The 13369-nt window shown below is 33.6% G+C and overlaps 1 protein-coding gene across 1 annotated transcript; it reads right to left on the bottom strand.

Moving 5' to 3' along the window:
• Positions 1-1082: 1082 nt before the first annotated feature.
• On the bottom strand, positions 1083-3470 carry LOC119989003 (regulatory protein NPR5-like). The gene is made up of 2 exons (XM_038834287.1): positions 2774-3470; positions 1083-2334 (listed from the first exon to the last, which is right to left on the bottom strand). Exons 1-2 carry the CDS (start codon positions 3239-3241, stop codon positions 1339-1341), a joined length of 1464 nt encoding a protein of 487 aa, XP_038690215.1. The 5' UTR covers positions 3242-3470; the 3' UTR covers positions 1083-1338.
• Positions 3471-13369: the final 9899 nt, after the last annotated feature.

The following is a 13369-nucleotide window of genomic DNA, read 5'->3' as shown; positions in this document are numbered from 1 at the left end:
CATGTCTTTCCATCTCACCATTCATCACTAACAAGTTAGTTAATTGAGAAGACAATAATTAAGTAACAAGTCTTTTGAGCTCAAAAACCAGTAATTATAGTAGCAAAAGCACAAGAATTAATATGGATGAAGGTTTTATCATAGTATGGGACATATCACATATGAACTGTAATTAAGCTTGCTTACTTAATATTTTTACCTGCAGAAGAAAAGAACAAAAGTAACAATTTCTTTATTTGATACAGCACGTCAAAATGTGACAACTAAACAACTAATACTTATAACTAATTTATGTCTATAGGTTCACAAAGTCATATACTGGACTATACTTTGTCTCATTCCTTGAAAAATAAAATTATAGCATATATACTAATAATGCAATGTTATATATACACACCTATATACATACATATTATATACATTAATGTGAATGCCAACACGATGCATCCAAAGAAACAAGACGAAGAGAGCTAGGGAGACATAAAGAATTCAATAAAAAAATTGGAAAAATAAATAATGCGCCTCTCTAGGATCAAGAAGAGACCAACATACCACAGACTCTGATAAACGGTATACAATTTATTTTCAAAAGATTATGGGATATATATGTAGCATAGCATATATAATATACCCATTCCCAAACAAAGGCCAAGAAGAAGTCCCAAAAAAAAGAATAAAAACAAACCCACCGACCCATTAGAAGCCAATACTTTATAACCTATAAACCTATAACATGATATACTAGCATCATATGAAAGTAAATGATGCTTGGTGTATGTAGATAGTTAGATACATGCATGTATGTGTGTGTAGATGGGGGACAAGAAAATAATAAAAAAAAAGGGTAATCATAAATTAGATATTATCAATAAATACAAAAGTTGGCAGGGCGGGTGTTTGAAAACATGACCTCCTGCCTCTCTCTCCACACCCCCACACACAATTACTGCAAAATCTCTGAATCTCCTCGTCTCATCCCATCACACATACCACAACACTACTAGTGAAAAACATAGATATATGTATGTATGTATGTATGTATGTATGTATGTATGTGTTAAAGTTAATTAGAAAATCCCATCTCCATTCAAACTTGCACTATATCATCATATGATCATGCGCATTGAATGAAATCATCCAACCTAAGAAAACACCCACAAAGGACAGATAAATTTTGATAAGGAGTAGATCTATATAATCCAATGATCCCACAAAAAGTTTCATCATGCAATAGTACTCTAATGTTCTTGCTTATATATAGATCATATAAACTATATATATATAGAGAGAGAGCCAGAGATGAAAGAAAGTAATGTAGAGATAGAGGAGTTCAATTATCTAGAACTGATGATCATGAGCGTGCTGGTGGTGACGGTGGTACATTGTCGGATCATGGCGGTTCATTGCTTCTCTCTGTCCATTGTGACTACTATGATCTCCATCTCCTACGCTCATTTGACCCGAACCGGCCGCTCCAAGATTCAAGTAAACCAATCTTGAATCCAAATTAAGATTACCAAGACCACCACTACCACCACTGCTTCCACTATTATGTTGATCATCACTCATCGGCGGATAAATTGGCGATGGAGAAGGCGCATTCACACTACCTTCTTCGCGCGAAATTACCAATGCAGCTGATTGTACAAGCTCCAAACATAGCCTAAGCTTGTTAGGCTCAATGTGAGTCAATCCAGGCACAGCCCCTTTGAACAAGAAATCTGATGTTAGGGTTCTTAGGATATCAAGTGGTGTGACTCCATCGATAGTCCGGACATTAGGATCAGCATGGTGATCAAGAAGCACCGCCACCATGTCCGGCGACACCATCTCAGAGGCAATGTGGAGAGGGGTTTTCCCTGCTGGTCCGGCGGGGAAATTAACATCAGCTGCACCAAGTTCAAGCAATGCCTTAACCACTTCCCTGCTACAATTCTCCACAGCAAAATGTAATGCCAATGCCTCATCAAGATTTAGGCCTTCCCCCATTACCATAAGCTTGACTAATTCGACGTCAGACGAGTCCAATGCACGTCTCATTCGACGAATCTTTTGGTCTTCAAGATCAGCTGCCGCGGAGAGGTCATGGTGGTGGTGGTGGTGTTGGGGGATTAAAGAGCGGCGAGCGATGGAGGATTTCAATCGGAGCTCTTCTATTTTGGCGACCACGTCAATTGGAAGGTGTTTGGCTAAGACTTCTGGAGGTAAGCCTGATTTGGCTACTAAGTGAGAACAAGTAGTCCAAAGTTGGTGCAAGTCTTGCCTTCTTGAAGCTATTAGTACTTTCATTACATCCTCAATTGATGCTTTCTCTACCATGCTAGCCAATTGTCTCTGTGAAAACAATAATAAGGTTCAAATCTTGAAATTACCCAAATGTGGAAAGTTGCATATATGTTTGGGAAAGTTATGGTATGCTTTACTGTGCAAAGACAAGACTGAAAAGAGAGAGAGATTATCTAGAGCTAAATTTAGATTGGATTGGCTTTACCAGGCAAAGATTCAATACATCCAATAGAAGAAATCTTGTAAATATTGAATAGGATAATACATGGAAGCAATAATTGAATCACTAACGGAAATAGCACTATTTTGATGAGATATGAGATTGTCACCGAACACAAAATCCCACCCACTAAATCGCTTGTTGGCCATGAAATAACAAAATTCAAACATATCACATTTCAAAAAAATCAAAACCCATCTCAAACAAATCAAAACCCAAATCAAAAAACAAAAAAAGATTAAGACTTGATTGAAGAAATTGAAGAACCTGAGTAAGCAATGCAAGCTGTTCAACACCAAATGATCTAGCGGCAGAGAGGGTTTCAAGGGCAAGATCAACGGCAGAGGAGCAATGCGTGTGCCAACACCCTCTCTCACCACAATTAGGCCTTGGTTCATGCTTCTGTGGCACAATTGAGACTTGTCCACTATACAAAAACTGCAACATCAACAAGAACACCTCGTACCCAACCGAATTCACCGGTATCACTCCTCCGGACCTAACTGTCCGACCCGTGGATCCCGGGCTCATCCGAGAAGCCGGGTCCAGACCAGAAGGAGGGTCCGGCTCACAAAAGAATTTCCTGAAAAATAGGCTCCTTGCAGCAAGAATACACCTGTGGGCATGAACAAGCCTACCCTCCACACTAAAAGTAACATCCGAGAAGGCTTGTCCATTGATTAGAAGATTCAAGTAGTCCAAAGACAGAGATTTCAATGACTCTTCAAGAGTCATAGCTCTCTCTCTCTATCTATGTATAATTCTCTCCTCTCTGTAGGGTTGTTGATGTGTGTATAAATAAATAAATAAATATATATATATATAGCTATTGAAATCTCTATATGAGTGTGGCGGTTCAAGAAGTCAAGAAGAAGAAGAAGAGATTGGTGACTCCATTTCTGTGTTGCAAACGATGGGTGTTTGAGGTTGATGATGGTGGAGAGAGAGAATTCTATGGAGATATTTTTTCAGAGAGAAAAAGAGAGAGCAATATGGATGGCTAATCCGGGCGGCTGAGGTATTTAAATAAAAAATGAAAATATTAAATATTAATAAAATAAATAGTGTTATTATAAAGAATAATAGATAAATAGCATGTAATATGTTTTAATTGCTTAATTTTGAATAATTTGTTTCTTTTGTAGTTAATTAATTAGAGGGGTTAATTATCAAGTTGAGGGAAAATAATTAGTAGGAAATATTAATTATATTCTGCATGACTTACATTAATTGGGGGGGCCGGCCATCACCATTTTAAGAAGTTTGTGTTCTGTGTCCTCTCTACAATAATTATAATTCTAGCTAATGCACTTCTCTGAATTCCATAACATTTTGGAGATGCTCTTTTGTGAGAACAAAACCAAGTGTACATTGATTTTCTAATCAAGGTCAACAAAATCATCAATAATAAAGTTATATATATATATATATATGGTTTATAACAATCGGTGAAAACAGTCGCTAAAAAAATAGTAATAACATATGTCAGTGTTAAACGTTATAGGCTTCTCAGATATTTTGATACAATTATCTTCATACCAAAATCACCCTCCATTAGAATCTTGAATCAAGGGAGAAGATCCTACCATAGTTAAAATTCTCAACCTCGTATAAAAGGAGACCTCCAGCGTCATGTAGAGTAAACTAAATCATGCACTCTTAGTTGCGTTAGAAAGATAACTCTAACCACTCCCTCATTGATAACATACTTACTTGAGTGTCGAAGAGGTCCCTCTGAGAACACACTCAAGGCCCCATAGAGCTCACATTTTTTACTACACAGGTCATTAGAGAAAACATTTCTTGACGTCAACTCTACCACCCGATCACACGCACCAAAATTGATCCAGTTGTGAACGTCATCAAATTATATTGAAAGTTTAGACTGTATTTATTATTTAATTCGCCAAGTAAAAACTTAATTAGATTACCCCTTTGCAATTCAACTTTATTTGAGGCATGAAAATAATGAGTATTCCGGCATGTCTAGCAAAATTGAGGACCATGTTTAGCTAGAAAAATTGAATTAGTAAGATGTCGAGGTTTAGTTTATTTTTTATTTTTTTTGGAATGATGAGGGGGTTTGGTGCTTAGATTAGATTGATAACACATAAATGTGACAATAAATAGGCGTGTGATAAAAATGGATGCCTCTTTAGCGTTCTCTTTTGTCCACTTCTACAAAGTTAGGCAAGCAATAAATAATATACGATATTTTTATTAATTAATTAATTATGGTGAAAAGGGAGGTTAAAGCCTTAAAGGATTTTAATTATTGAATGAGAAAAGTGAAAATATGATTAAAATATGGTGGACAAAAGAAAAGGAAAAAAAAAAAAAGCAATTAAAGAGTGGATGGTAAGAGTAGGAGTATAGGGAAGCGTGTCGGCCGGGACTCAAGGGTTCATGTTCATGTATCGGGACTAGTGATCCACAGGTGTGGGTGATAGCGACTTCGCACGTGCGAAAGTTTACACCAATAAATGGAGATGGTGGCAAAATTCTGTTCTGTCCGAATGATCGAATTTGTGTGAATCGAATTAAATCAAGTTTAAACATAAGTTATATGTTTGAAAGCCGGATCCAAACAAAAAAAAATTGTCTTGTTTAAAAATGGATCTGGGTCCAAACACATAATCTTATTCAGACCCTAATCCAAATTAAGTTATTGTCCGATTTATTTGTCCAAATTTAAACCAACCGGATTTGATCAATTAGGTACGTCTGAAATCAAATCCAATTTAAGGTCTACGCATGTAAATATTTCGTAAACACATATTCTTATCCAACTCAAAATTGATTTTTTTTTTTTTGTCACACTAGATCCAAGCTAGGTCATCCCAAAGACAAAGAAGGAAACCTGTGGTTTTGCCTTCTTTGGCTTCTTTCTCTTAAAATAAAAAAAAAAAAATTATTGCAATAAGTAAAAAAAACACAGATGAAGTGAAATGAATATCAAAATCTCATTGATTGACAACACATCCACTGACTGTCTTATGATTTCAAGACCCTTGATTAGACATTTGACTTGTCTTTTCACTCCTCACTAGTACTACTACACCTTTTTATTCTCTCTTTTTTTCTAAATATAATCATTACATTATATATATATATATATATATATATATGTATATGCGTAAACCCTGTATAATATTTTGCCACTTGAGTTTGTGATGTGTGTGTATATTTACATTACAAAGGACCCGCCCCAGAGGATCCTATGGCTTGAAGGACCATATAACATATTGTGTCCTTTGTTTGCCGGTTTGCCCTCTTTAGTTCATAATCCTTACCTTAGAACATATTTTGGGTTCAATTTTATTATTTATTAGTTGATGCTAAACTTCTCAAACTATAATTTATTTAATTATTTGAGTGGTAAGGCAAGAACATTAATTTTTGGTTAGTTATTATGAAATTCAACAAACAAAAGAAAAATAAGAAATTTTATTTTATAATAAAACAAACACAATAAAATTTGATGAACTAACCAATCAATGGACTATTATATAAAGGATTGAATCAAGGTTAAAGGCAGTGTTGAAAATTATTTTAAATAACGTCAACACTTTGTTAATTAATTAATTAAAAGTATGTGATATTTGCTAAAAAAACCCTAAAAAGTAGGGACATTTACCATCAAAACATTGCCATTAATGGGATATAGTTGGAATCCAAGGAAAATATATTATTTTGAGATGCCAAATTAGGAAACAAAAATAGATAATTAATTGTCAAGTAAAGCTTGGTTTCTCTCTAGTGGGTTACAAAATTATGGTCGAATTAATATTTTCATTCAAGATCCTACCTACTATGCCACCTGAAAGTTCCTGTCTTTTATCATCACATTAGTGAGTACACATATGGCTTCTCAAAGATACCTTGATATGGTAAAAATAATCTTTGAATTTAATTGAAATTGAATCGCCCAATTTACACAAAGAAACCCATCCTTTCTTATGCTAATTTTTATTTCCATACGTATTAACATATTTGTGTGTTTTTGTACACTCACATAATATACACTTTTTGTTATTATACGTCCGAAATTCAATCCAAATTAGACATATGTGTATCCAAAATTCGATTCCGATCGTAAACATATTTCTTTTGTGATATTTTTAAAAAATATATATTAAAGTTGTTATCATATGTGAAAGACGAGAATCAATAAAAAAAAAAAGATGTCATGAAATAGGTCCTTTTTGTCTGTTGAAAAGACATTTCAAGCTTTTTATTATTATTAATTATTTAATTCTTTGCTTAATCAATCTCCTAAATATTGCTAATCACTTTTTGTTTGTCAGCTAAATTCAAAGCATATATTCGAATTAGGTGATACAAAGTTAGAGCCCCTATTCCAACCTATTACGGACCTAACAACAAATAGGTCAATCCATAGCCAAAAATTTTCAGCTCTTAAATTTTAAAACCCCAAAAACTAGGGTTTATTTAATACGAAATGTCAGCTTTAATTTATTACTTTAAATTAATGTAGAAAACTAGCTAGCAATGTTAACTACGTCTTAGCTCTCCATTGTGAAGCTATATATACTTAATCAACGAATCGCAATAAATTGAATTTTGACCAAGTTATTATGTATGAAAATAAATAATAGTAAATCCCCATATTGTGAACAAACCCATTATTGGAAATGAAATACTTGGACAAAAACAACAAATTATTGTCCAGAAAAAAAAATACATATCCATTTCTAATAAAATAAATTAACAGAGAGAGAGAGAGAGAGAGCTAGGTAGAGTCGAGAGTCGAAGGGTTTGATGCAGAAGGGGTGTGTCAGGTCTGTGTTGTCAAAAGCTAAGACTAGTGGCAGGTTGAGTGAGCGTAGTACTAGTTGTTAAAAGATTGTGATTGATGGAGCTATCAATCAGATCCCCATGACTTTAAAACATTATGTTGTCCATCAGATCAGAGGATTCACACATCTCACTCTCACTCTCTCACAATGGGATCTGTGCCTGCCTTCCCCAAACTACAGTTGCTCAATCAACATATCTAGTCTAGTCATGTTTCGTGTTGTGGGAAGAAAACAAATAGTAAAACGTTTTAAATCATTAACCACAAACAATTCAGTTTCAATCTTCAAAAATTCATTTGAATGGGTTTTGAAAATCCAATTTAAACGTTGTAACTTAATAACAGTATGTTCGAATTTGTTCCTAAATATTAATTGGATAGAATTTGAGATTTTCGGTCAATCAATACGTTTATGAGTTTGGGATATTCTGACCACTCAACTAGTACAAAGTTATACACGCAATGACATGGAGCCTAGTGAGTTGTGGCATTTTTTTTTTTCTTTATAAGGTCTAACAGCTCCATGCACGTCCATTTCTACATGCTTCAAAAACGAAAGAGTTCCAATATTTTCAACTATTGGTTATTTTCAGGATCTACAATGATATTCCTTGGTCTACACCTACAAAGGTTAATATGAATTCCAGTTCAAAGTATCTGTACATGTGATTACAACTCCAGATATAGTTATAGGCTTATAGCTAGCTATAAAAGTAAACATTCTCTCTTGAGTGCTAGTTTTTCAACAAAGTCATTTATACATGGGGATTGAGGTTTGACCTTGGACTTTTGTGTGTATATATATATAAATATATATATATATATATATATATATATATATATAGGAACTCTTAGGTGGAACCCAAATATGTTGAACAATTTTGATGGATTTGATGGTGGGTATGTGTGTGGTGTGTTGTGAATTCCGTAAATAGGAAGAAGTGGGTGGTGATATGAGGACCATATTATTAGGGTTTTTTGGTGGAGGAAGATGGTGTCAAAATGCTGCATTTATTTTGACTATATATATATATATTGGAGTCAAGTAGTCAACTCAAATCCTTCAATCCATTAGATATCGCACCAATTAAGGCTCTGCCCTTCTAACTCTTTTTTTTTTCCTTTGAAGACTAGACAAAATATATCCTCTTCTTCTCTTCTCTTTTGATTTTGTTTTCAATGGAAGGTGAGTTGTTATTTGACTTGGTTCTGATATATATATAGACCTAATTAAAAGTGACAATATGTGCCTCACTTGGTACATATAGATATAGGTTTTGACAAATATGTTGTTTGCCACATGTTGTATATGTATATATGTTCTCAAGTAGTGCTATATATATGTGTGTGTCCACATGGTCTTTACCCGAATCATTGGTCTTTGATTCCCTATGATTGTTCTTTTGACCATAATTGGACCATCAACCCATGTGATGAACAAACTATATATGTGGCATTCCCAACAAACACGAATTAGGAGGGTGTTATATTCATCTTACTTCAATTCATACTCATCCGATATTGGAGATAGAATGAGTCTTGTGGAAAAAAAATACAAAAGTGTGATATGAAGTGATCTAAAAGTTAAATTATTATATGAGAATCGTATATTATGAACATTGTAGAGTCCCCAAATCCCATTTATTAACATGATTTAATGTGCATGTGAGAATCCGAATTATTTTGGTAATCAAGGAATATATTAAGTTCTAAAAATATACATGTATGTATGTGTGTGTGTGTGTGCGCGTATGTAGTATGTTAGGAATCTATAAATATACTTGAATGATTGAATTACAAAACATAACGTAATCACTTGTTAGGTGGATGATGACATATATAATATAAAGTATATAATTTAAGTTTGGTGACTATTATAAAGTCTATAAGCAAAGCACTAGTATGACCTGGAAGTAAATTATTTATATTATTATTATAAGATTATGCTCATAAGATTGGGACATTAGAGAAAGTGAAAATGACATTACATATTTAATTTTCTCAATGTGGAAAGGTTTCATTGTTTGGGTTAAATCCCATTCACTCTAAGAAAATGACTTAAAGGGAAAGCAATATTATTAGTTAAATTTATAGCTTAGGCTTTATAGACCTACTTTATACACTTAACTATTTTTAATTGTATTACCATGTCTCCAATTAAGTATTCATATTTTTATTCACACACAATATTATATAATTATTTATTGCTATATTTTATAACTTTATTGGCAATCAAATTGGATTGGTATTGGGTCCCATCCCCATATCTAATTGTTTGTTGGACTCTTGGTTCGTTGACTATATATAATCAATTAGCTTTGTCGGCCAACATTTTATAGGCCACTTTCGATTTATGCAATATATTGCTATGTTCTTTTTTTTCTTCATTAGATTTCATCCAAAAATTTGTAAGAAAGAAAGAAAGAAAGTTTTGGACGAAAATGATGTAGATGGTATTTGCTTCTCTCACGCAATGAATGGTAGGACTTTAAGTTACTATTTTTTTCCATGGTGATAGATTTGATTGTATTTAGTTGCCCAATAAATTAGACAATTGAGATCCGTAGACACTCATGCTATCATAAAGATGGAGTACAACCAAGAAGATTTAAAAAAATAAGAAAACAAAAAAATACAAAGACGATGACGATACCGTATTACGCCCTGATATCGCTGGACAACCGCCGAATGATTCTGTATTCCATGGCCCATACTGGGTTACAAAGACTGAACAAAAAAAATCATATAAATTACATCTTGGATCTACATCAAGGATCTTGATTTCTCCTTCAACAAGAGATATTTATCTCCCTCAGATTTGAGAATCTCATCACTAGAAACCAAGTATATGTTGTTGGAGCACACCAGAAAACGTCGATGATCGAATATCCATGACAGATGGAGGAGATCTAGAGCCAGAGAAAACCTACAAAATCCTTATTCAACATAAAAGAAAATGTATCTAGATAAAGAATGAGCAGATCTATCCTATGGGAGGAGGAGGAAGAGGTGGGGAGGAGGAGAAGAGTCGTATCTCTGTTCCTTCCATACTGCTGTTGAAGATAAGAATTGAGAGGTTTTGATTTTTAAGGAGAGGGTTTTGACATTAGGAATTGAACTCATTTTTGGCAAAATATTTCTTTTTTTGTTTGAGCAAAATAATTTAGAACTCATATGTTAAGCCACATGATATAAAAATAAAAATAAATAATAAGCTTAAAAGTAGTTCAATTATAATTTAAAAGTCACGTCATGCTCTACCAAAAAAATTAAAACATTTTCATTTTCAAAATTGAAATTATCCAAAGTTTGTTATTCAAAGTATGTGAAAGAAGCATGTGTTGGGAAATTCGCTCAAGATCCTCATATTAACACGACGATAAAGAAATTGAAACTGAGAAAAACAACACAATTAACATAAAAATATACGTGGAAAAACCTCCACATATAAGTTACCCAATAAATTAGATAATTGAGATCCATAGATACTCATGTCATCATAAAGATTGAGTACAACCAAAAAGACTAAAAAAAAATAAAATACAAAAATGACCCTCGTCGGACACTCTCGGACGATACCGTATTACAACCTGATATCGTCGGACGACACCCGAATGATTTCGTAATACTCCATGGTCTACATCGGGTTACAAATACACCTTGGATCTACATCAAGAATCTTGGCCTCGCCTTCAATACGAGGTTGATTTCCCTCAAATATGAGAATCTCATCACTAGAAACCAAGAATATGTCAATGGAGCACACCATAAACGACGATGACTGAAGATCCGCGACGGATGGAGGAGATCTAGAGCCGAAGAAGAAATCCTATAAAATCTTTATTCAACATAAAAGAAAAATAAATCTAGATAAAGAATGAACAAGATCTATCTTATGGGAGGAGGAGGAGAAGAGTCGGATCTCTTCTCCTCTACTGTTGTTGAAGATAAGAATTGCGAGATTTTATTTTTTAGAGAGAGGGTTGTTAGCATTAGGAATTGAACTCATTTTTGGCAAAATATTTATTCTTTTGTTTGAGCAAAATAATTTATAACTCATATGTTAAGCCACATGATATCAAAAAAAAAAAAAAAAAAAGATTAAAAGTAGTTCAATTATAACTAAAAAGTCAGGTCATGCTCTACCAAAAAAATTAAAATGTTACTAAAAAAATTAAAACAATTTCATTCTTCAAAATTGAAATTATCCAAAAGTTTGTTATTTCAAAGTATGTGAAAGAAGCATGTGTTGGGAAATTCGCCCAAGATCCTCCTTAATAAAAATATCAATACAATAGTAGAGAAATTAAAATTGAGAAAAACAACACAAAAATATACCTAGAAAAACCTCTAAGACCGGAAAAAAAAAAAACACGATGTTGTCAAAAAATAACTAAAAAAAAATTCACCATGCAACAAATTGTTACAACTACACACTCAATTTTCTCTCACAGATCCCAATTAAACCCCAAGAGATTACCACAAACTTATTCCCCTTTTAATCTCTCTCTCAGCCGCCTTTCTAAATCCAGAGAAACAAATAATAAGAATTGGGTTGCAACTGTAGAAAATAAGTCTACTATTTATAATACACAACATGTCTTCAAGCTTCCTCAAGAAGGCTGTCAAGTAAGGGTATTCAATAAGGCTCTTATGTCACTTCACGTACCCGAGTGTCTGAATGGCAAAACTCTACATCTCGACGATAACTCTAGAAAACACTAAACCAACAACAGATCTTGCCTCTACACACAATCCGACCTGATCCCAAATTTATTTATCAAACCTAACAGCTTGGAAGCATTAGTTTTAGTTCCCTTTTCTTTATAGAGCCTATAAAGCATAAAAATCAACTACGAGATTAAATGATCAAAATAAAATATAAAAAAGAACTACGAATTTAAATTGATTCATTCCTATTTACAATTTGTACAATTCACTTCAATTATTGGTCAAGATGATATTCATTCTCGGTTGAAAATTTCGGATATAGCATTTAACATAATTATAGAGTGAAATTTTTTGATACATATAGTATTCAAAATGATATTCTCAATCATTTTGCCCGCTGCAGATATTATTATCAAGTGGTGTAAACTGTACACTTTTACCTTTGATCTCACTCAAACTCATATATATATATATATATATACACATGCATCTAATCATCAAAATCTTGTTTCAAAGGCTGTCTGTAAGACTGTAACTTCAACCGATAAGCGAGGAATATGATGAAAGAACAAGAAGAATGAGGGATATATATATATATATATATATATATCTCATACAAATTATGGTATGTATAGTACTTAATTTGTACATGAAAGAAGAGAAGAAGACTTTGTAATTGAGAAGCGGAGGCAGAGGGGTTAGGTGATTCCAAACAACATGACGAGAGAGAGAGAGAGAGAGAGAGGGAGAGATGATGTAGACATATGAGCTTGGCCTTTCTCAACACAGCCTGTCGTTTCTTTCTTTTACCCGCAAAAAACGGCTTAAGCAAACCCAGGAAGAGTAGGAGTGAATGATTGTGTGTAGAGTCGACACGCGTTAGTAAGTGATGAGAACTCCATATCTCTTATTCTTATCTATCAGTCTATCAATCAAAAGTCCTCTCGCTTTGTTCTGTGGCACTCACTCCCACGTGTGAAACTCACACTCCATACACACCACACCAACCATGCTGACACCATACATTTATTTCTACTTTGTATACAATCTATACATACACTTAATTAATTCACTCTGTAATAATCTGTCCGTATGTATGTATATAATGCCAACTGATAGAATACAAGCTAGGCCTACACTAGGTAGCTTGTGATGAGACTCTTCATTAAATTTACAGAGATAAAGATAAGACTTAAGAGAGCAGTGATATGATGATCAGATCACATGTCTCTTCTCCTCTACAAGTCTCACTCATTCCTTTTGCCTTTTCCCCCCTTCTTTTGCTAATTAGGTTACTCATTCATTCATCAATCTCCTTTTCTTTCTTTCTTTCTTTCTATAACTCAACTGACTCGTCTCATCTCTGTATTATA

This window comes from Tripterygium wilfordii, chromosome 3, assembly GCF_013401445.1.
Source record: "Tripterygium wilfordii isolate XIE 37 chromosome 3, ASM1340144v1, whole genome shotgun sequence".
NCBI classification, from domain to species: domain Eukaryota; kingdom Viridiplantae; phylum Streptophyta; class Magnoliopsida; order Celastrales; family Celastraceae; genus Tripterygium; species Tripterygium wilfordii.
Note: the sequence above shows the minus strand (reverse complement) of the source record. Positions and strands in the feature narration are given on the sequence as shown.